A 25,240-nucleotide genomic window follows, 5' to 3' on the forward strand; every position below is an offset into this window, starting at 1 on the left:
CGATGGGCATGGAGTAGAGCAAGTCCAGTCAACCTGTCTTGACGCATCCGTGTTCTTAGCCACGACTTTATTCTCTTTAGAGATTGAAAGCTACGCTCTGCAGAAGCATTGCTGATGGGAAGTGTAGCTAAGACTAGAAGTAGCTTGCTGACTGTAGGGAACAAATCTCTGTTACAACTGTCTAACGCGTCCAGCGCTGTTTTTGGAAATTCGTCCGTGTCTTTTCATTGCATTTCCCAAAGCTGTGGTTCACCTTTCAATAAGCATTTCATTTCAGCTTGAGACATATCAAAAAGTTCACTGTACCTCCTTACTAAACACTCAATTTTTTCAAACATGTCCTGAACAGAGTTGGTTATCAGGTATTCAGGCATGCATACGTGAAGATTGTACAACTCCAATGTTTATTCAGGAAAACGAGACTTTGTGTCTTCTATTACAGAGTCTAGAATGGGAAGGAACACTGATAATCTAAAGTATGTCTTTGGGTCTTTAGTTGCGTGGTTGGCTCGATTCTTCTGCACTTGTGATATTTTTGGAATACTAATATCAAAATTTGTCTTCTCGGCGATGTCCTTTGCTTCTTGTAACAAATCTTTAAAATATGTAAAATGTTTCAATGCACATTTCAAGTCAATATCAGGTTTTTGAAGTAGCTTGCTAAAAGGCAGTGTAAGTGAAAATATGTTGCACATACACACTACAGTGATAATGAAAGTACTGTTCAGTAAGGCACAAATCAAGGTTCTCGCCTTGGATGCAGCTTTTAAATCTTGCCATGAAGCTACTGATTCCAGGGCTTGAATGATTTCAGGGAACTTAAGTCTGAATTGCAAAAACGATGTTTGCCTTTCCACCCAACGTGTTTCACACAATCCAGGTAGCTGGCCACCTACATAGTGTTTCAAAACTTGATTTCTCTTTGAGGAAGACGTGAAGAACGAAACTGTTTGTTGTATGGTACCAGTTGCATTTCTAACAGCCTGAACTTGAGATGATTTGGACAGTGATAGATTTAAACTGTGATTGAAACAAGGAGCTCTAACGGCAAATTTGGCTTCCTGTTTGATTTCTTGCACAGCTCCTTTAGATTCTGATATCATTACACTACAACCATCCGTGCATATTCCGACACACTTTTTTATGTCTAATGACAGCTCTTTCATTGTTTTTAGCACCAGTCTACCCAACGTTTACCCTGATAAAACAATTTCCTCCATCATTGGGTCAATGTTTTTATTCATTTCTTCATCTATCTCTGGTTCTTCATCTACGGTTTCTGTATTGCTTTCTTCTACTAGAGAAGCCCTTACATCAATAAATTTAACAAAATCTTCTCTTACTTTTCCTTTGTTCACATTTCGCAGAGTCAATGACATTTGATATGTATGTGACATATCGGTTGTTTCGTCGAACATGATTCTGTAGTATGGTGCATCGTGAATTCTCCTCTTGATAACTTCTAGAATTTCTTGACCACAAAGAAAAATAAGATCATTTTGGGTTCTTTTACTGATGTACGTAGCTCTTGACGATGCTGTTCTTAGATGGTCTTCCAATACCTTATCTCCAGATTGAACCCGAAATCTAAGAAGTTCTCGAAAATTTCCCTCGTTCTATCTATCTATGATAGATAACATAGGTAGATCCACAGAATTTCTGACAAAAGACCAAATATATGTGTTGCACTAGGTTAAGCAACCCGACACCTACAAGAATAATAATTGATGACCTAGAACTGGAAGGTGTCGATACCTTTATATACTTAGGCTCGCTGCTAACTAAAGATGACAATAGTGAAGAAATTAAAAGAAGAATAGTGCTCGCCAATACAATCTTAAAAACACCTAGAAAAATTAAATTGACTGTCTACAAAACATTAATAAGACCAGTGCTAACATATGGTTTAGAAACTTGGTCACTTACTCAGAATGACCAAGAACTGCTCAAACGTTTTGAGCAAAAAATCCTAAGAAGAATATATAGAGGGATAAAAGAACAAGGCAGCCTATGACGCAGACGTTGCAACTTTGAGTTGTACAGAAGTTTTGGAGAACCTGACGTTGTAAATTTCATTAAGGTAGCACGCCTTAGATGGAAATAGGACAACGATCAAGAGGAAGACCGGGACTTAGATACCAAGACAACTTAGAGAATGATTTAAAATCTATTGGAATTAGAGCATGGAGAAGAGCTGCCAGAGACAGGGGCGAATGATGAGTTTGTGAGTTGCACGTCTGGGTTTCGTGCATCAGAACTGATAAAACACACACATTAATAGACGGAGAGCTAGAGGCGAGAAATCATCGTCATAAGTAATATGGAGTTTAGCATGTGAAATGTGTCTATTGTATATTGATAAATATGACCCCTTTCAGGCTGACACCTCAGTGGATACAGGAAGTAGCAATAAGGGATGAAAGGGGAAAGTTGGTGCAGTCATTAAATGTTTTCACCTTCTACTTTGTTAAACCTCCATCGATTTGCATGAAAATTGGTGAGTAGTTAGAGCATAACTCAAGAAACAAAACTGATATGGTGCCAACGTGCGCTTTTACCCTGGGGGTGGATGCCACCCCTTCTCGGGGGTGAAAACTATTTTATTAAAAATAACCCCACTAATCGATAGAGGGACAAATTTTAAGCAAAATTGGTTACTTCTAATTATTAAAATAAATCAATAGTTTTTGAGTTATTAAAGATAAAGATTTGAATTTTTCGTGAAATAAATGCATGATGTAAAGCGGTTTTTCGTGAATAATTCAAAAACTGTAAGTTTTATCAAAATAGTTATGATTACCAAAATTTGAAGATAATAAAAAATAAAAGAGATTTATTATTCGAAAAACCTTTGAGAATTAATAAAAAGTGCGTTATAGGTGATGGAATGTATATTTTTTTCGGCTAGTACCAAAATCTAAGTATTCAATCTCAAATAACGGGAAAACGGTGCATTTTATAATAGTACATTATATACCGCGGGACTGAAGTAGTACATTTAATCCTGAAGGTAAAGTTTATGGCCCGACCGCAGGGAGGGCCATAATTTACCTGAAGGATTAAATGTACTTCAGTCGCAAGGTATATACGATACTTTTCGTACTTCCGGTATGATTTTATTAATTATTTCAATAATTTCAATCAGTTTTTTCTCTCTTCAACTCATTTAATAAACTGTCTTTAAAATAAGTTACCATAGTAACATTGCGTTGTGACAGTTATAATTTAGAAACATTGTCATTACTAGTGTCATTGTAAAGAAACATTGTTATTGATAATTATTGGTATCATGAGTGAAGAAGGTGTATCTGATATTGATAAAAGAGCAGCCGAAGTAGGTGAAGAATTGTTACCACCGAAATCTAGAAAACTATACGAGCAGCAGTACGATGCTTTTAAAAAGTGGTGCCGCTTAAAAAATGTGAGACAACCTACTGAAAATGCGCTGTTAGTCTACTTCGATGATAAATCAAAAGCGGTTTGTGCCTCAACTCTCTGAATTACTCAATGCTGAAATCGGTTATTAACATTAGAGAAGATATTGATATAAGTAAATTTCCAAAATTATTAGCTTTTTTGAAGAGAAGAAATGAGGGATTTAAGCCAAAGAAGTCAAGAATTCTCACGTCTGAGCAGGTTAAATTCGTTTGTTTGTGATTTAATCGTTCCGGGAGTTTCGTCAATATTTAATCCCGGAGGGATTAAATGTGACACTTTAGTACCTGTCACAAGGGAGTGAAGTTGTCACTTTAGGCCCGGAAGTACGAAAAATATATTTACTGAACACTTGTCAAAGTACTCAAGAATACCTATCAAGTGTGCTCCAGATGAAGTTTATAACATCAAAGCTAAGCAAGTGATGATGAAAATTAGAGAACCCTTTCGAGTTTTTAGGAAAAAGTGAAAATTAAAACATACGCTATTTATATTTATTTTGAAATTTGTTAACAGAATAGTTTTAAAGGAATTTCGGGAATGAAGTTAGGATTATAAATTATTATCAAGTTCGTTTTATTACAATTTAAATATAACAAGTTAAAAATGCGAGCATTATTATAACGAGAACTTTGTTTTTTATGTATTTAAATTCCTAATATGGAAAATTGCTATTATGAAAACTTGTTTAGAATTAAAAATTATGTTTAATGTGCAATTATATCCTACTATTTAAATATTGTGAATATAAAGGCACTTTACTGAGCGAATTTCTTGAGCGAAATTCATATTTTTTACACATCGACTAAAATCGATACAATTTTATATAATCTTATGTTTATGATTGCATCTTGGATTTTAGACCGTGCAGATCTTTTTATGAAGAATAATTTTTGTTCGTAAAATTAATAATAAAAGAGTTATAAATGAAAATGATGATTGGTAGGTATCTCTAATTTGAGAAAAAAATTAAATACTTTCTTTTTATTAGAAGAATGTAGATAATAATTACATTATTATAATAATTTTTAATTATTTAATTATAATAATAACAACTATTGCATATATTAGAACACAGTTTTTAATTCCACAAAATTTTTCGTAGTAACAATAATTTACAACAGTGTGAAAAAAGGTACTTTAATCCTCCTATAATATAGATAAAATTTGCTATCTGATGATTGAATCGTAGGTTTTAGACGATGCAGAACTTTTTATGAATTATAACTTTATTTCGTAAAATTAAAAATAAAAAAGTGTCCCGTAATATATGTGTCCAACTTAAGTAGACACACTGTATATTATACAATATAATATACATAAAATACATAAATCATTGGGTAGACAGCACCAAAAATTTGTAACCTGCCATTTAACATTACTTACATTAAAATTAATAAGTAATATTTATTTATTTGATATTTCAATTCTTTTACAGTTTATATGAAGTAATATATTTTTGAAATAATATGAAATTTTCATTAACATTTTTACGTACAGTGTCTCCATTGTAGAATTATCTCGCTATCTAAAATTGCTAAAAAATTATAAATTGCTGTCCCGAGATGCAACTTGTTTTTGAGGTCGGTTATCTCGAAGATGGTTTGAGATATCGAAATGCCGTTTTTAGATTTGGATTCAGGAGACAAAACTACATTGACATCGGTACATAAGCTCCAGATATTGCAGGGGTGGCAACGCAGAAACGATCGAACGGATTTTGCGAATTTATAAACGAAATCAAAATTTTCGTTGAAAATAATATTTATTTTTCACTTTCGCTGTCACATTCACTAAAATCGCTATCATAATTATTTTCATCACTTTCGCTATTATGAATGTCATCATCAGCTTTCTCATCATCCATCTCATCGTCTGTTTCATTCTCAAAAATAATATCTCTAACAATACAGTCTTCAGTCTTCAGTCAATATCTCTCTTCAGTTTTTACAGTACTTACTATAATTTTCGTTAAAAAGGCACGTTATCTTGTTTATTCACCGGTTGTGTTCCCTTGTCCCCCACTTTTTTTGGGTTAGAACCGCCCCTGTATAAACTGAATATGTACAGAGACTGAGGGTGTCCAATAATTTGCACATTTGACATAATATTCAAATACATTTTTGCTATATTTTATATAAATGTCTTAAAACAATTTTAAAAACTTAAATAAATTATATAATAATTAAGCTCCAAATTTTTGGAGCCTAAACTTTAAAAAATATTTGTAGCATAATGTTTAATGGTATCAACTTTTCCGGGAGCTCATTTGATACATATTTCCAAGTACTTTGACAAGTGTCAGTAAATATATTTTATAAAATGCACCGTTTTCCCGTTATTTGAGCTTGAATACATAGATTTGGGTACTAGCCGAAAGAAAATATATATTCCAACACCTATAACTCACTTTTTATTAATTCTCAAAGGTTTTTCGAACAAGAAATCTCTTTTATTTTTTATTATCCTCAATTTTGGTAATTATAACTATTTTGATAAAACTTACAGTTTTTGAATTATTTACGAAAAACCGCTTTACATCATGCATTTATTTCACGAAAAATTCAAATTTTTGATCTTTAATAACTCAAAAAGTATTGATTTATTTTAATAATTAGAGGTAATAAATTTTGCTTAAAATTTGTCCCTCTATCGATTAGTGGGGTTATTTTTAATAAAATAGTTTTCACCTCTGAGAAGGGGTGGCATCGACCCCCAGGGTAAAAGCGCACGTTGGCACCATATCAGTTTTATTTCTTGAAGTATGCTCTAACTACTCACCAATTTTCATGTAAATCGATGGAGGTTTAACAAAATAGGAGGTGAAAACCTTGAATGACTGCGTTAACTTTCCCCTTTCATCCCTTATTGCTACTCCCTGTATCCACTGAGGTGTCAGCCTGAAAGGGGTCATAATTATCAACATACAATAGATACATTTCACATGCCAAACTCCATATTACTTATGACGATGATTTCTCGCCTCTAGCTCTTAGACTATAATTACTTTTGTTCTTAATTTCAAAGTTATTCTTTAGTTTCCAATGGTGTTAAATGTTAACTATGTAAATTGATGGACTCAAAATTAGATGGAGAAAATAGACATGATTTTCTTATGTCAGACATTTAGAAAAAATTACTGAACCTCTCGTTTTTAAACACTTACCTATAAGTGGAAAGCCCCCAATTCTCCATAGCTTCAACAGAAAAATCAGGAATCGCTACATAATCCATTTTGTTCATCGCCAAGTTATAATCCAACTTAGTGTACTCTCCAAGACTTGCAAGAATTTTTGGAGCAATATTCACAGCCCAGTCTCTTAAGTTCTCAGTACCTGGTCTAGAGCAAACAGAATTCTGTACTCCGTTGATGGTAGCAGCATCGGTGCAGTCTAAATTTGATATAACAAAAGACAGCAAGTATGTTGACATGACTGGAGTAGTTACAAAGGTATATTGAAGGATGCTTGGTCTAAAAATAACAAAAAATATAAGATTAGCTAGGTAATAAGGCGAAAAGTATGGATAAGAATACTAAGTAAGGACTTCAATATTGCTAATTTTGTCTAACCATGATATTCGATAACACCAACGCTCAAAACTTTCCAATTTCTTAATCTCTAATTGCTTCAATGTCCAGGCCTCAAATCCGTAGAGCAAAGTTGTAAAAACGTAGCAGTGCAACAACCTTATCCTTAGGTGTTTCATTTTCACAAATTTTGCCCTTGCTATTTCTATACGGCTTTTAACCTCTTGTGTTTATTCTTCGTTTTGACTAACCAATGTTCCTAGATATTTGGGTCTATCTACCTTTTCCATCTGGATATTATTAACATGGAGTGTTTCGTTGTCTTTTGGATGTTTTGTAATGACCATCAATTTTGATTTCGTTCAAAATAGAAGTATAAAAATTTGTTTAGATCTGACTAACTAATACCACATCAAAGATACTTACGTCATCTGATTGGATGATTCAAGCTTAGTATTTGTCCTTGGGGTGATATTAGGTCCAAGGGTGAAACTGACTTGAAAAGTTGCTTTAAACGACGGCTCATCAAAACAAGGAAAGACTCTTCTAGCGTAGGTAGGCTCCAGTTGGGTAGCCACTAGATAATTTGTAGCTTGATTGGCATCTTGATAGGTACTTTGATAAAGTCCTATCATTTCTTTGGTACTTATGTCCGCTCTATAGGTTATGGTTAGCTTATATTCGATTTCGGGATTTAGAGCTGCAAAAGTAATTGAATTGAAGTCAAAATCATAAGCAATAAACTTTAAAAAATGTATTTCTGCATTACTCAAGGACATACTAAAGTCAATAATCCATACTCAAGGAATGAAATAGTTGTCAGTGAATTTTTGCATGAAATGTTATTGCTTACTAAAATAATAGTATAAAATTATAGAATTATAGTATAATTTTACACGCCAGTGAAATTACTCATATTTCTCCTCAAATTTCGTAATAATCCTTGAACTTCGAAATGAATCACTGAGAACTATTTCGTTCTCTGACTATAATAGCTAAATAGTTTGCGGGTCGATTAGAATCCGAATGACTTGGGAAGCAGTAGGAAGATTCAGTGATGAGTGACTCAGATACCAATAAATCTAAAGAAAAGGGTATTCAACAGTTGTATTCCACCAGTTATGGCTTATGGAATGGAGACCGTGACACTTACAGAGTTGTGGGCCAATAGATTAATGGATGGATGTGTGGGAGAATTTGGCTTGGGAGAAAGAAATGAAAGGGGGGACAGACTTGTCGAATTCTGCCAAAGCGAGGAGCTGGTAGTAATGAATACATTATTTAAACTACCTAAAAGAAGACTTTATACCTGGAAATCACCGGCGGATTCGGAAGATCACATTGTAAGAAACCAGATAGATTACATTTTAATCAAATCCAGATATAAAAACACTATAAAGTCTGTGAGAACATACCCCGGAGCTGACATAAATTCAGACCATAATCCACTAGTAGGCGTAATGAAGATAAAATTAAAAAAGATCCAAAAACAAACAAATATACCACGATTCGATGTTTCAAAGATAAAAGAAGAACCTATACGTCAGAGTTTAAAACAAGAAATAAATGATAACTTAAATAAAATCAAACAAGACGTGATAAAGACAACAGATGTTAATGACAAATGGAACATGATACAAGAAACGTTAGTAGAGGCAGGAAAGAAAATATTACAGACAAAAATAAGAAAAAAACAGAGATGGATGACTTCAGAAATCCTAGAGTTAATGGAGGAAAGAAGAAAACATAAAGGCAGGAATAAGACAAAATACAAAGAAATACAGAGGTTAATAATAAAGAAAATAAAAGAGGCCAAATCCACCTGGCTGACAAATCAATGCAGTGAAATAGAGGAATATTCTAAAAAACATGATAGCTTTAATATGCATAAGAAAATAAAGGAAATCACAAATACACAGCGAAAAAAGAAAGATGGCCTTCTTAAAGACATAAATGGAAAAATTATTATAGAAGTCAAAGAGAAATTAAAAAAGTGGAAGGCGTACATAACAGATCTGTTTGAGGATAATAGACAAGAACCGGAAGAAATCGATAGCGAAACGGGACCAGAGATCATAATGGAGGAAATCGAACAAGCAATACGAAACGCAAAAAACGGAAAAACTGTAGGTCCAGACGAAATACCTGCAGAATTATGAAATGTCTAGACGATGAAACTCTACCTGTACTACTGGATCTGTTTAATGAAGTATATAAAACCGGAAAAATACCTCAGGAATGGTTGGTATCCACCTTTGTAACAATACCTAAAACAATATATGCCAAAGATTGTTCAGACTATAGGACAATATCACTAATAAGCCATACCCTCAAAATATTTCTAAAGGTGATTCATGGAAGATTATACAGAAAGCTAGAAAATGATATGGATGATACCCAATTTGGGTTCCGCAAAGGACTTGGAACAAGAGAGGCATTGTTTGCATTTAATGTCCTCTCTCAAAGATGCTTAGATATGAACCTGGATATTTATTCCTGTTTCATCGACTTCGAAAAAGCGTTCGACAGAGTCCGACATGAAAAACTAATAGAATTATTGAAAAACAGAGATATAGACAGACGAGACTTACGAATTATCATCAATCTGTATTGGAATCAAAAGGCCAATATAAAGATAGACGAACAAGAGTCCGAGAATATTGATATAAAGAGAGGGGTAAGACAGGGTTGTGTACTGTCGCCGCTACTGTTTAACGTGTACAGTGAAGCCATATTTCAGGAAGCGATAGCGGAACTAAGTGATGGAATCTCTATAAACGGAAGAACAGTAAATAACATAAGATTCGCTGATGACACCGTTATAATGGCAGACACCCTTGAGTCGCTACAAGAATTGTTAAATAGAATTAACGATTATTGCATTCTATATGGACTCAAAATAAACAAGAAAAAAACTAAATTTATGACTTTCTCAAAAACACAACATGGAAATGAAAGGTTAATACTAGAGCAAACCCAAATAGAAAAAGTAAAGACATACAAATATCTGGGAACCTGGGTTGATGACAAAAATGACCAAAGCAAAGAAATTAAAGTCTGAATTGAAACTGCAAGGCAAGCATTTATAAAAATGAAGACACTGCTTACAAACAAAGACCTTCAGTTGCCTCTCAGATTGAGGGCTCTAAGATGCTACATATTTTCTATATTACTATACGGAATGGAAGCTTGGACATTGAAAAGGCAACATATAAGAAAAATAGTAGCGTTCGAAATGTGGTGTTACAGAAGAATGTTGAAAATTCAGTGGGTTCAAAGGATTACCAATGTTGAAGTGCTACGACGTTTAAATAAGGATTTAGAAATTATGAACAGTATAAAAACAAGAAAACTAGAATATTTGGGTCACATTACCAGAGGAGAGAAATATGAGCTGCTGAAAGTTATTATGCAAGGAAGGATCCAGGGAAAAAGAAGCATAGGAAGAAGACGCATCTCCTGGCTGAGGAACCTTAGAGAATGGTTTAACTGTAGTTCATTACAACTGTTCAGAGCAGCAGCCAACAAAGTGACCATAGCCATTATGATATCCAACCTCCGCTAGGAGATGGAACTTTAAGAAGAAGAAGATTAAGAACAACACAAAAGGCAATCGAACGAGCTATGTTGGGAGTATCTCTGAGAGAACATATACGAGACGAGGACGTACGAAGCAGGACGAAGGTGGATGATGTAATTGGAAGAATTGCGCAAATGAAATGAAACTACGGTAGGACACGTGGCACGGCAAAACAACGACAAGTGGACGAGAAACATTGTACGTTGGAAACCACGCGAACACAGTCGTAGTAGAGGAAGACCACAAGAACGATGGCTAGACGACATCAAAGCCAAAGTAGGGAGAAACTGGCACCAAATAGCACAAAACAGAGAAGGGTGGAGAGCTCATGGGGAGGCCTTTGTCCAGCAGTGGATGCAAACAGGCTGAAGAAGAAGAAGATTACGGTTCTTGATAATATCAAACTAAATGGTTACGGGACATTCCATGTCAAATCACTCAGGCAAAAAATTTTGGATCTCTGATTTGTCTGAAAATTGGTATATAGCTTCTGCGGGACGTAAATATAAGATATTTAAGGTCAAAAAATCTTCTTCTTCTTTTTTCTCAAAATGTTATTTTATGCGATTTTACAGTGATTTGGTGTTTATTTAAACAAATTTGCATTTTCTGTCGTAAAGTATCAATGAAAAACATAATATTTTAATAGAAAGGACTCAAAAATGTCATTATATGGCATTATAATAAGTTATTTTGAATCAAAACAAGTTTTTGATCAAATTTAATAGTGTAAAAAACGTTAAAATACCGTTTTTTACATTTTCCTCCATTCCCAAAATACATCATCATCGATTTGGCTGAAAATTTACCCACAGATAGTCAAAAGATAGGACTTTAAGTGGTTAGAAGGATTTGAATTATATTACAATACCAAAAAAGTTACATGCAGTAATATCAGACCCAAAAGTATATATTAGTCCAGTCGGGATAGCATTTGACCTTGAATGCCGAGATGCCCAAAATTTTATTTTTCTGATCTTTAGGGAAGTCAATAGTAGCCTAAATTTAAAATCACGAATGAATGCCTCCGTTACGTTAGCCGCCATCTTGATTTTAAAGGAGAACCTGTTTTGCTCAATATCTCCGCCATTTTTAACTTTTCGACAAAAATGGTAGGAACTGAAATTGTTCCAAATAAATCCTATTTACAGTTATTACAATTTCTTTTTAACAATTTTTGTAGTGTGGTCGATATTTTTGAGTTAATTTTACTTACAGTAGACGCCTATATTTTTGACTATAATATTGCATGTAACTTTTTTGGTATTGTAATATAATTCAAATCCTTTTCACCACTTAAAGGTCTATGTTTTGTCTATCTGTGGGCAAATTTTCAGACAAATTGATTATGATGTATTTTGGGAATGGAGAAAAATGTAAAAACGGTATTTTAACGTTTTCTACACTACAAAATTTGATCAAAAGCTTGTTTTGAATCAAAGTAACTTGTTATAATGCCATATAATGACATTTTTGAGTCCCTTCTAATAAAATATCATGTTTTTCATTGATACTTTACGGCAGAAAATGCAAATTTGTATAAATAAACACCAAATCACTGTAAAATCGCATAAAATAACATTTTGAGAAAAAAAGAAGAAGAAGATTTTTTGACCTTAAATACCTTATTTTTACGTCCCGCAGAAGCTATATACCAATTTTCAGACAAATCGGAGGTCCAAAATTTTTTTTGCTCCAAAATTGAGTGATTTGAAATGGAATGACCCTTATTCAAAAGGCAAATTAATTATTGTTTAAAACTTCAAAATTAAGGGATCTTCTTCTTCTTCATCATCTTTTAATAGGACTATGTCCTGTTTCTTCTGTTACAGTCACTGCTGCGATCAGGAGCTCCAGCTCTCGTACCATCGTTTTTGGGTCTTCCTATGGGTCGCTTGGTGTTGGGCTTCTGTGTCTTCCCCCATTTCGCTATACTTTCAGGGTCTATCCGATCTACATGGTCACTCCACATGCGTCGTCTTGCTCTTGTCCATCTCACTACGTCTTGAACGCGTAGCTCTCTCAATGTGTCTTCGTTTCGTATTCTATCTCTGAGTGTAATACCTCTTATAGATCTTAGGGTTTTCGTCTATCTACATATGTTGTTCTCATTATTTGTTTGGTCTTTGTTGTCTCGGTCCTTGTCTCAGCTGCGTATGTCAGTACGGATCTAACACATATCTTATAGTATAGTATCGTTGATCCAAAAGATGGCATAACCCAGACATCCAAAGTGAAAGTTATCATTCAACACCAAATTGTTCTATATTGTCCACACAATGTCCAGAAAAAAGTCACACCATTTTGAGCGTCGGGTTTGGGGGGGAGAGGGGGGAGAAATCGGTAAATTAATAGTTTTTTTACGTTTTTCGTCAATATTTCTAAAATTATGCTTTAGCGTAAACAATGTTATATACAAAAATGTTCTACATGAACTTTAAAACAAAAAATGTTCTATACATAATTGTTATAAAATCAACGGTTCCAGAGTTACGGAGGGTAAAAAGTCGAGGTTTTCGATACTTTTTATATTATTTGGGCAATATTTATGATATAACTATACCAAAAACCCAGACATCCAAAGTGAAAGTTATCCTCCAACACCAAATTGTTCTATATGGTCCACATAATGTTCAGAAAAAAGTCACACCATTTTGAGCGTCGGGTTTGGGGGGGATAGGGGGGAGAAATCAGTAAATATAAAAAGTATCGAAAACCTCCACTTTTCACCCTCTGTAACTCTGGAACTGTTGATTTTATAACGATTATGTATAGAACCTTTTTTGTTTTAAATTTTATGTAGAACATTTTTCTATAGAACATTCCTTACGCTAGAGCATAATTTTATAAATATTGACGAAAAACTTAAAAAAAACTACCAATTTACCGATTTTTCCCCCATCTCCCCCCCAAACCGGACGCTCAAAATGGTGTAACTTTTTACTGAACAATATGTGGACCATATAGAACAATTTAGTGTTGAAGGAAAACTTTTACTTTGGATGTCTGGGTTAGGCCTTTTTTTGGACCAATTATACTACACTACCTCCGTAACTTTGGAACCGTTCATTTTAGAAGGGTTAAGCATAGGGCCTTTTTTATTTCAAATTTAATGTAGAACAATTATGTGTAGAAGGTTGTTCATGCTAAACCGCTTAGTTTTAGAAATATTGACGAAAAACGTAAAAAACTACGAATTTGCGGATTTCTCCCCCCTCTCCCCCCAAACCCGACGCTCAAAATGGTGTGACTTTTTTCTGAACATTATGTGGACCATATAGAACAATTTGGTGTTGGAGGATAACTTTCACTTTGGATGTCTGGGTTTGGGTCTAACTGTACCATACTATTAAGGGATATGTGTTATTTGTGGATAAATTGAGGGATAAGGACACAAAATCTGTCAAACTAGAAAAAGTTTTTTGTGTTGTATGCATTACTCATTACAAATGACATAATAAATCTTGAGGGCTGCTGATACTTTAGAAAACGAAAAATGAAATCGTACAATATGAAAAAATGAAAAAAATGGCTTACCTGCTTTAGTAGTTATTGTTAAAATTTGAGTAACGGCATCCACATTGTAGCTATCAATTTCGCCACCCTGGTCCAAACTTATGGCTCCAATACGAAGAAACGACGGATCTGCATGCAATTGAATGTTGGCTACACTTTCTGACGTTTTTATTGTAATAACTGTCGATCCACTGAACTCGAATATAGTTCCAGCAAATACTTGTCGATTAAACGTGAAGGACAATGCATAATGTGACGGTACTACAGTTTTTGGTAAACGATATTCTTGAAGGTAAACGAAAGGCAGAAAAACTAGTAGGACAGAGAGAAACGAAAGTGGAGTCATTGTTCTACCTGAAAAATATAGTAATTATTTAAAGGCTTTAAATAGAATAAACAGTACAGTTAAACGATACAGTTTTATTATTCAGAAAACGTCACACAACAAGATATTCAAAGTAAATACAGAGTGGATACCCTTATAAAACGAACGACGGCATGAAACCGCTTCTTTTATGATATCGGTCTTCTTTTCTTCCCTTGTTCTCCTGCTTGTAGAACTCTTAGAACGTTTCTTTCTTTTGGCATTCATAAAACATGTCCCAACCATCTAACACTCTGCGTCCTAATTTTCTGTTTTATTTTAGGTCTCTGATAAATCTCCATTAGCTCTTGGTTTGTTCTTCTGTACTATTCTCCGTTAGCACCATTTATCGTACACAAAATCTTTCTTCTTCAATATATCTAACTTTTTTCCTTCTATTTGATTTATTGTCCAAGTTTCACATGCATAAAACACTGTTGGTAACTCACTATTGTTTCATAAGTTCGGATCTTGGCTGCCCTGGACACATTTTTTGCCCGCAAGATTACGTTTCATGATCCTCCTGCTTTGCTACCTTTCAACAACCTTTTATCTATTTCTCTCTCTTCTCCTCCTCTAGGTATTTGTAACTGTTATTCCAAGGTACTCAAATTCTGCAACATCCACAAATTTATATTATCTCTATCTCTCTCTTTATCGAGAGAGAGAGAGAGAGAGAGAGAGAGAGAGAGAGAGAGAGAGAGAGAGAGAGAGAGAGTAGGAATAAAAAGGGGGCGGAGTGTTAGAGCCACCCTTTAGAGTGTTAGAGGGGAGCGGAGACTAGAAGCCGGTATAGGTGAAATTTGCTAATCATTTTAGGCACGATAAGACCCTATAACTTAAATCATCATAATCATAAATCTCCAAGTGGAGAAAAGGGCACCTTGCAGTGTTTCAAGTAGCAGTATGCGGTATGATGGTGAAGTTGCTAGTCCCACGCATCATCTGTTGAGTTCCGTCTAATTTTGTTTACTAGTTTTCTCCATTACCTTCTGTTTTTTGATATCTTTTTTGCATTGTTCCATGTTAAATTATTTTCTTTGAGTTCTTTCTCTATTGTTCTTTTCCACGTATTAGATGGTCTACCTTTTCTTCTTTTGCCTTGAGCATTGTAATGTATAGCTTGCCTAGCAATATTTGTTGTTGGTTTTCGTAAGGTGTGTCCTATCCACTTCCATTTCCGTTTTTTTATTGTATGTTCTATCCTTTCTTCATTTGTTATTCTCCACAATTCGTGATTAGAGATTTTGTTTGGCCAAAAGATTCTCAGTATAATACGTAGGCACCTGCTAATGAATGATTGTATTTTCTGAAAGAATTGTTTATGGTGTTTCCATGTTTCTGCTCCATATACCAGGACAGACTTCACGTTAGATAACTTAAATAGTAAAACCTAAAAGAGAACGTATGAACACTGTGCCGTCACTTTTTAGTGGCACATGCGTCGACAGTGGCGCATCAAACTTTCCACTTATGGACGGGATAAATAAATTAAAAGGTACCTTTCCTCACTCCCAGAATTCAATTGTTTTCATTTTTTAAAGTTTTATGTGATTAAAAAATAAGACTCAGCGTAATTTTAACCCACCACCCCCTTCCCCCACCATCAAAAACTTCATTTTTCGTTTTTTTAGGTGGGATGCAATGAATTTTAAAATTTCAAAAAGTTGTCTATTTTTATACAAAATGTTATAAAAAAATTATGTACAAAACATGCCTATTTTTTATAGATCCGTAGGTTGAGTGCACATAACCTTAAAAAAAATTTTTTTTTAAAAAGCGTATAATTTTTTTTGGAGAAGGCTGGACGTCTAATTTTTTTCAATTTTATGTATTTTATCAAGCACTATGTTTTTAATTTTTTCAGGTTTTTCCGTAAAATTCGCCACCTTCAAATATCTAAAAAAAACTGTTTTTTGGTCGGTTTTTGGGGATTTTCCCTAGTTTATAGACTTCAAAGTAGATCAAATCAATATTTTTTTATAGATTATATTTAAGTTAAAGTAACTGAGTCCCTAAAAACATTTAAAAATGGGAGAAACACGTTCAAACCCCCAAAAACCCTATAAAAAGACAGTTTTTTGGATTTTTGAAGGTGGCCAACCTTACGGAAAAATCTGAAAAACATTAAAAAAATAGGGTATGATAAAATACATAAAATGGAAAAAAATTAGACCTCCAGACCCCTCCAAAAAAATTTATACGAATTTTTCCAAAAAAAAAAGAATTTTTTTAATTTTTTGAGGTTATGTAGGTACACTTAACCTACGGATCTATAAAAAATAGATATGTTTTGTAAAACCTCGACCATGCCCATGAATTTTTTGAAATTTTAAAATTCTTGCATCCCACCTAAAAAAAATAAAAACGAAAAATTAAGTTTTTGATGGTTGGCGAAGGCGGAAAGGGTGGTGGGTTAGAATTACGCTGATTCTTATTTTTAATCGCATAGAACTTAAAAAAAAAATGAAAAAAAGTTAATTCTGGGAGTTAGCAAGTGTACCTTTTAATTTATTTATCCCGTCCATAAGTGGAAAGTTTGATGTGCCACTGTCGACGCATGTGCCACTAAAAAGTGACGGCACACTGTTCATTCGTTTTCTTTTAGGTTCTACTATTTAAGTTATAGGGTCTTATCGTGACTAAAATAATTAGCAAATTTCACCTATAGCGGCTCTTAGTCTAAATAGTCAGGTCACATTTTCTAGCTTCTTCAAATGGTTAAACATTTTTCGAAATTCAATTTTTAATTATAAATACCAAGTCATCTTCGAAACCTATGTACCTCTGCCTTTTGTTTACAATATCAAATGTTTGATAATTAATTTGAGTTTTTCCCAGCGAGTTTCGCATAAAGATTTTAAAGATAAAGGCACATTGTCAGTTGAAATTTTCCTTCGCTCTACGGAAGCAGAAAAAAATGTGTATAAACCAGTATGTTGTACAATACCAAAAAAAATGTTGATTATGTGCGAGATATAACTGTATCCCCAATGACGAAATTGGAGGATAGTATCCACTCAGCATAAAAAAAGCACGAGGATTGTTTTTACAAATACGAGCTTGAACACTTTTATTTTTTCCCTTCATGTTAGAGCCGTTATCATATCCTTGATCTCAAGAATCATCTGACTTCAATTGAAAATCATTCATTGATTGATTTATTTTCACATTTTTTTATTAAGTGGCCTGTTGATTCTTCAGTTTCTTGGTAGTTAATAAAATGCTGAACTTAAGAAGTCAGTTTTTTTTGCTTTTTTTTTAATCTTCTTGTTGTTTTCTTTTACGATTTTGATACCCTGATAATTTTTTGGAAACATTATAATAGCCTGGAATTATGTTATAATGATTTCTTAGCATAGATGTAATTTATATTATTTATTACGTGCATACCTACCTACCGAAACTACGAAACCACAACGAATACGCAACAAAACTTTTTTTTAAATTTCACTTTAAAGTACGCACAGCAAGTGTTTGAATTTTACAAAATTTAAAGTTTACAAAAAGATGAATTTATTTAACCATTAAGGCTTAAAACAGGTATCTAGTTTTAGTAAAACGTATCTAGTATAACTGACTATTCATAGTTTTGTTAGTACATATTAGGAATTTATACAAATTTGATTTTCGTCTATTTTTTAAGTAGATTGGTTTGATACTTACATGATTGATTGATGACAAATCTCTTTAAAAAAATAAAAATAAACTTTTAGAGATTAAGAACCATTTGTCTGCATCAATGGAATGTTGTGTAATAAAAGCCATAAAAATTCTTTCATTATTTTTATTAGAAAATTTTTGTGTGTATTAATTTTTCTTTTGAGTAATTATTAAGTCCGACGCTCTTAGCCAAGCCGCACACCAAAGAAACATGAAACGAAAAACATGAAACATGAAACGAAAAACATGTTTCATGAAAAGAAAACACTGCTAAAAAAATCTCAAAGTCCGCCTACTAATGAAACGAGTGTGATTCATGCTCATGACACATTTTTATTTTCGGAGAGTCTCATAAATGGCCGGATATATATTTGTTTAGCAGTGGTTTATTTCCATGAAACGTAATTTACGTTTCATGTTTCTTTGATGTGCGGCCGGGCTTATAGGGCATAAGGAAAACGAGAAGAAAAATAGTAATTAATAATTCTGGATATACAAATAGTTTTCTTATAAATAATATTGCAGGTATTCGATCATAAAAAAATGATTAATTTTAATTTATAAAATTGATAATACATAAAAAAGAGGCCTTGCGAAGAGAATGAGGCCAAAAAACCCTTCTAAATATTGATAAGGTATCTTAACATTCATTTGAAAATGACCTCTTTTTTCTTAAATGGGATAAACAAGTAAAATTGTAAAGTATTTTCAAGAAAGTTGTCTTTTTAACGTTTCCATCATGCGTAGTTTTTCACAATATTGAAATGGATGAAAAAAGTCGCTTTTTTTGCTTAATAGTACATTCTTTCGCGGTTTTTGCTGTAAATTTTAAAGAACCGATTGGATTGACATGAAATTTGGCATACGCATAGCTATCGTGTCAAAGAAAAAAGTGGTATGGTGCCGATGTGTGCTTCTGCCTTGGGGGTGAGTTTCACCCCATCTCGGGGGTGAAAAAATATATGTCCAAGATAAGTCCCGAAATGGATAAACTGACTAATTTTAAGCAACTTTTGTTCTATAGAGATTTTTCACCAAATCAATACTTTTTGAGTTATTTTATTTAGAAATCAGGAAGATCACCCCCCTATTATCAACTTAAATGAAATTAATCGTTACCGCTTCACAAGTTACTTTTCTTGTATTGTGTGTATATGATCTGTAAGTTTTATCGATTTAAAGTGCTTATTTCTGAAAAAATTTTGTTTTAAAGTAAAATTTTTAAAAAATTTAATTTTGAAAAAAATGCTTTTTGTCAAAATAACTTAAAAATTGTTTGAGATACCAAAAATCTTAAACAACAAAAAGAGTCAGCTTTACTTTTCTGAATATTTTGTATTTTTTTGTTTTTCTGTAAGACAAGAATTGGTTAAGATTCGGTGTTTCTAAATTTGCATACACTCGTGATAAGTGACTCGTTCAAGCCTTTTAACTACAGCTCTTTCAAAAATAAGGACTTTGAACCGATGAAACTTACAGATCATATGATCAATACGTACGCGAGTAAAAAACTTGTGAAGTGGTAACAATTAAGTTCATTTGAAATGCTAATTAGGGGGTGATTTTCCAGATGTCTTACCAAAAAAAGGGACCAACTTTATTTTGAGCGTAACTTGTTTACTTTTGATGCTAAAAAAATTTTTTAAAAAACAAAAATAAGCATTTTTTAAACACTTTAAAGAAGTTATCTAATAGTTATTTATGAAACAGTTCGTGAAGTATGCTTTTTGCGAACGCACGCGATATTTAGAGCACAATCGGCAACGGAGCGAGTGCTATGCATCGCGTAAGTTCGCAAAAAGTACTTCACGCACAGTTTCATACAATATTTTATATACTCTTCGATAAACAAATAAAAAACTGTAACTCTTCGTCACTGGAATTGATTTCTATTCTACAATTTTTAGAACTTTTACATTTAAAAATCCTAACTACTTTCAAACCACAAAAGTGTAACATATTTCGAACATATTTTTCATCCCCAAAAGTGGGAAACTCACCACTAGGGCAAAAGCACATATCGGCACAATATCACTCACTTTTTCTGTGACTTGTTAGCTATGAGTATGCCAAATTTCATGTCAATCCAAGCGGTTCTTTAAAATTTAAAGGTTTTGCAATATTTTACCTTTAAAGAACGTACTATAAATGTTAATAAAAAAAAACATGACGCAGTAAAAATTTCGATATCCACGAGATGGTACACCTTTTCTATTAACTTCCCCCCAGATATTACCGTTAAAAAATAACGTCCAGTAATTTTTCAATTTTTAAATGCTTCGTCCCCTTGTTTTATATGATTATAAAAATATAAGAAATTAAATTGTCTTACCTTACAAAATTATTACTTGAATATTGGACCTGTACGTATCAACTGTTACTATCTATAAAGATATTTTAAAAAAGGTACAAACTTTTAAACATCGGTTATCGAAAGAATTATTTTTTATTTCTATAATCCTGCTTTGATCCCAAACATACAATGAGATGAATGGCATTTATTGCTTTTCAGTCACAAAGATTTTACGGATATTCGACAAAAAACACACGCAACCTACAATATCTAATTTTATCGATGTTTTAAGAGATTTATTAAGAAATACATACAGATCAAGGTGCTGGATTTCTATAGAATCAGTATTGACAATAGTTTGCTAGAATAAAAATAAAAATATTGTGATGGAAAGAACAAAATTACTCAGCAATCTGTAAAAAATGCGCCATAATTTATTAAATCGCATTCACTGCTGGACATAAGTTCCCTCAGTTTCTTCCAATGTTCAATACACTGGTCCGCTTGTAGCCAATTTCCCGCTTCTATTTTTACTTCGTCGGTCAATCTAGTCGGTGGTTGTCTTGGGCTTTCTTTATAGTTTCTCCATGGGCCGTGGGCCTCCATTCCATAATTCGTCTTTTCCACCGTCCATCTTGTTTTCTAGCTAAGTGTCTGCCCAATTCCACTTAAGCATCGAGATTTTTTGATGACGTTGTTTGAATCGAAAATGGGCAAACACACATAAACCCAATGCAACAAGCAAAAAAGCCCATTACAAAACCTAAAACAAAAAGCACTAGGAAGATCAACGAAAAGGTACTATGAAAGCTAGACATCAAATCACAAGCAGTACCGTAACTAGGGTGGTTTTGGGGGTTATAACCCCCATTGGGATGTACTTTGAGCTCTATACGCTCTGATCTGGGGACCACCAGAGGCTCTCCAGTAGTTATAATCCTCCCTTAAGATCATCCTGGTTACGCCGTTGATCATAAGAGCTGAAGTGGTAGAATAAACAGAGTCATGTAGGTACTACTTACAAGAAGGAGAAGAAAAATTAACTCAAAATTAGTTTTGGTAAATTCTTAGGCATTCGAAAAGTCATGCAGAACCATAGACTTACAATATATAAGTCAATTAAATTTAATGAAAAATGTTTCTTGGTAAAAGATATATTTACTTATTTAAAAGCCCGCAAGAGACCGGACCTGGTTCCGAAACACAAAATGTGTTTAATTTCAGTTCCGATATATTCGCAATTTTATACGAATATTTTCACCAAAGTAAATTAACTAAAGTGATATATTTGTTCAATAAAGTTAGTGTTATAAGAAGACCTAAAAAAACGTGAGTAGAAGAACATTAATTAGATTGAAATAATATCTTTATTTTGGAAATCTAACCAAATAAAATCTTCATATCAACACAACACCGGACTGGTTTTTTATTAACAACAATTAAAACCAGGGCCATACTTGAATATGATAATAATTAAAATAAATAGTTCAAGTAAAATTAAATGATAAATAATAATTTATCAACAATGGAAACTCCTACCACTTCTCAAAACAATCCAATGTACTCTACTATTGCATCTCAACAAGCTAGTCCAAAAACTCCACTAAAAGAAGAAGCCATCATCTTCAGTACAATCAATGGCGTAAAATTGCAAGATTATCTATTGCAACTAGGACCACTCTTTCAACCAAAAAATATTATTTATTCGTCAAGAATCTCTAATAACCGAGTATCTTTCAAGTAAAGCTGTCGTTGATGACTTTCTAAATAAAACAGGATCCATAAAAATAAATAATGAAGTACTTCTAGCACGTAGATTAGTTACTCCACCAGAACGTCTTCTCTTATCTAATGTTCATCCAACAATACCACAGGAAATGTTGAGCAATCTTCTCCAGAACCTAGGCTTGAAATTGATGTCACCAATAACATGTTTGAGAATTGGAGCTACAAATCCTGAATATAGCCACATACTTAGTTTTAGGCGTCAAGTATACATAGAACCCCTAAATAATATAACCTTACCTGATTTTGTCATGATTAATCATGATAATGTTAGCTACAAAATATTTTTGTCCAGCGACCAATCGCTTTGCTTCAAATGCTAACAACATGGCCATCTTGCCTTACAATGTTCATCAGAAACCTCTCTTCTAACCAATTCTGATATGTCAAATACTACTCCAACTTCTAATCCACCTCAAAGTATCACTTCACAGGCTACTACAACAGATCACCAAGAAAATAATTCACCAAGTACCTCTCTTCCAATAATTTCGATGGAGGTGTCAAATATGAACCTTCCAACAACAGAAACATCAACATCAACCAAAAGACATTTATCAGAAACCCCATCTCCAACAGAAGAGCTAGCATCCAATGTATTTAACACAGAAGGTAATAAAAATAATCCTACATCCAAAAAAATAAGAGCCGACACCAATTCTGAACTCGAAAAAAGCATAATAAGCATAAGAACAGCAGATACAAGTAGACCAGAAATCACAAAATCAAATTCACGCAGCAACTAAAGTAACAATAGAAACCGAAGAAGCTGTTAAAAGATTTATCAACAAACATTCAAAATCATATGTCTTAAATTACGATGAATTTCTGGATTTACTAAATGAGACATACAGAGCTAATGATGTCTTTAATATTGTTAAGGATTATACACCAGATGTAACATCACTCATTAAAATGCTTACAGACACTCATCCTCATTTTACTGACTCAAAATTAAAAAATCGAATCACACGACTACGCAAAAAAACTAGAAAAACTATTACAAGTTGAAGCATCTGAACCCGATAGTGATTTATGTGCTTCAACTAAATAATAAATCATTTTCAATAGTATATTACAATGGAATTTGAATGGGTATTACACCCATTTAAGCATGTTACAACTTCGTATCTCAGAATATGCACCAGATTTTATTTCGCTACAAGAAACCCACGTAAAAAATAACTCAACACACAACCTGATCCACACCATCAAAGCTTCAGGAGGTAAAAAATAGGGTTGAACCATGGCAACTACCCGAGGTATCCAGATGACAGCAAACAATTATTTCCCGTTTACGACTTGGACATACCCAGTTCTCTCATGAACATTTGCCTAAAAAATGAAGAATCTCCAATTTGTGATGAGTGCGGTTCACCCCTTACAGTGAAGCATGTGCTAGTGGAAAAGTGTAAAAAATTCAATAGACATAGAATTAAATACCATTTAGCAAACAATATTAAAGACATTTTAGACAATAACAACACTAATAAACAACTTTTGTATCTCAAAGACTGTAATTATTTAAACAAAGTGTAATAAACTGTAAACTAATAACCCTGATTGAAGTAAATAAAAAGCTGATTTGAAGCTGATTGTTGTAAATAAAAAAACCCACAAAAGGGCTACAAATATCACGATAAAACGTTTTCACTCTGTAAAAAGAGCACCATCAGTGGTTAAAGGTTAAAACATAATCATCAAAGGTTAAAACCTTTTAGAAAAGGACTAAATGTCTTACATAAATAAATACATTATTAAATCCAAAGGATGGATATAATCTCTATGGATATGGCCTTATCAATTTTTGATTAAATTTACTTGTAGGTAATTAATGGTATACACCCAGCTACAGGAAAGTCTTCCTTGTGGATATGCAAGTCAATGAAAAAATAATTACATTTTATAAAAAAAACAACTTTTTACAATATCACGTTTTTATTATTTATAGGACACAATATAAAATGCAATTCCTTTATATGTTATGAAAGAATTTTGTAATCCATTTTAAACTCATACATAGATATATAAGTCAAATAACATGTTTAAAATGGTAAATAAATGTTTCGAAACATGTTTCGAAAGAATAATTGTAATATACCTTAATATAGTTAATATTATATATTATATTAACTTAACTATAACTCGATCTGTAGCCGAACGCTCTACCACTGAGCTATATCAGCTGTTGACTAACGTACTTTACAACGGGATCTTCATCTAAATTTCATTGTATTATTTGCATTAAAATGGCTTAAAATTCAAAATAAAACTCAATGCATCCATGTAACAGCTGTGGAATATTGGATTGTTGTCGAATTCTGAGCTATTCCGAAAATTTCAGATCTCTAGCTAGTCGGGAAGTATGTTTAAAATCGATTATAAGATTTTTCAGATACAGTTACAAAGAGACAGACAAAGAACAAGAGAAGTATATAGAAAAGGTTCTAATAACTAATTAGGTAGCCAGCATTAATAAAAAATTATTTACTAAATACTAGAACATTAAAACGTTCTGAGGAGCTGTTTGTCATATAAAAACTCATCTCCTGATTATTTTGTTTATTTACTGTGTTTATCTTCTTATTGAACAATACCTTTATTATTATATACCTAAAAAATAAAGCGTAATATCTCATCCGGTTATCTAAGAGATAAAAATCTGTTAGGTAGGTATGTTCATTAACAGTTCTCTGTCAGTTCAGACAATCCTATCTACTAATCAGGATAAAAACAATGATTGTGTGTAATAAATAATTATGTCACTTTTATAATCGTGGCCAATAATCGATTATGAGGCATATTATTGAATGTGCAAATAAACAGCGATTTGCCGATTGGATTCTGCCTTTTATTTCTTCAGTAACATCGTTGTCAGCTGTGATTACGGCCCCCAGATACTTAAAACGTTGTACTCTTTCGAAATTGAAGGTGTTGACCGTTACATTTTGTTCTATCCTGTCTCTTCGTGTCGTTCTATTTATACACATATATTTCGTCTTCTCTTCATTAATCTTCAGCCCTTCTTCACTTGTTGCTCCTTCCACCTTATTGAAAATGTATTTTATGGATAGG

At 33.1% G+C, this 25,240-nt stretch overlaps 1 protein-coding gene across 1 annotated transcript in view; it reads right to left on the bottom strand.

The window, feature by feature from the left end:
* Positions 1-20,530, bottom strand: part of LOC126884765 (membrane alanyl aminopeptidase-like) — a 44,412-nt gene extending 23,882 nt beyond the window's left edge. The window contains exons 1-4 of the mRNA XM_050650983.1: positions 20,420-20,530; positions 14,082-14,414; positions 7,391-7,664; positions 6,602-6,907 (exon numbers count right to left, since the gene is read on the bottom strand). Of these exons, the coding sequence (XP_050506940.1) occupies positions 6,602-6,907; positions 7,391-7,664; positions 14,082-14,406 (905 nt within the window). The 5' untranslated portion in view covers positions 14,407-14,414; positions 20,420-20,530. The remainder of the gene's footprint in view (positions 1-6,601; positions 6,908-7,390; positions 7,665-14,081; positions 14,415-20,419) is intronic.
* Between the last annotated feature and the right edge of the window lie 4,710 nt (positions 20,531-25,240).

Source organism: Diabrotica virgifera, chromosome 5 (genome assembly GCF_917563875.1).
Source record: "Diabrotica virgifera virgifera chromosome 5, PGI_DIABVI_V3a".
Lineage (NCBI taxonomy): Eukaryota > Metazoa > Arthropoda > Insecta > Coleoptera > Chrysomelidae > Diabrotica > Diabrotica virgifera.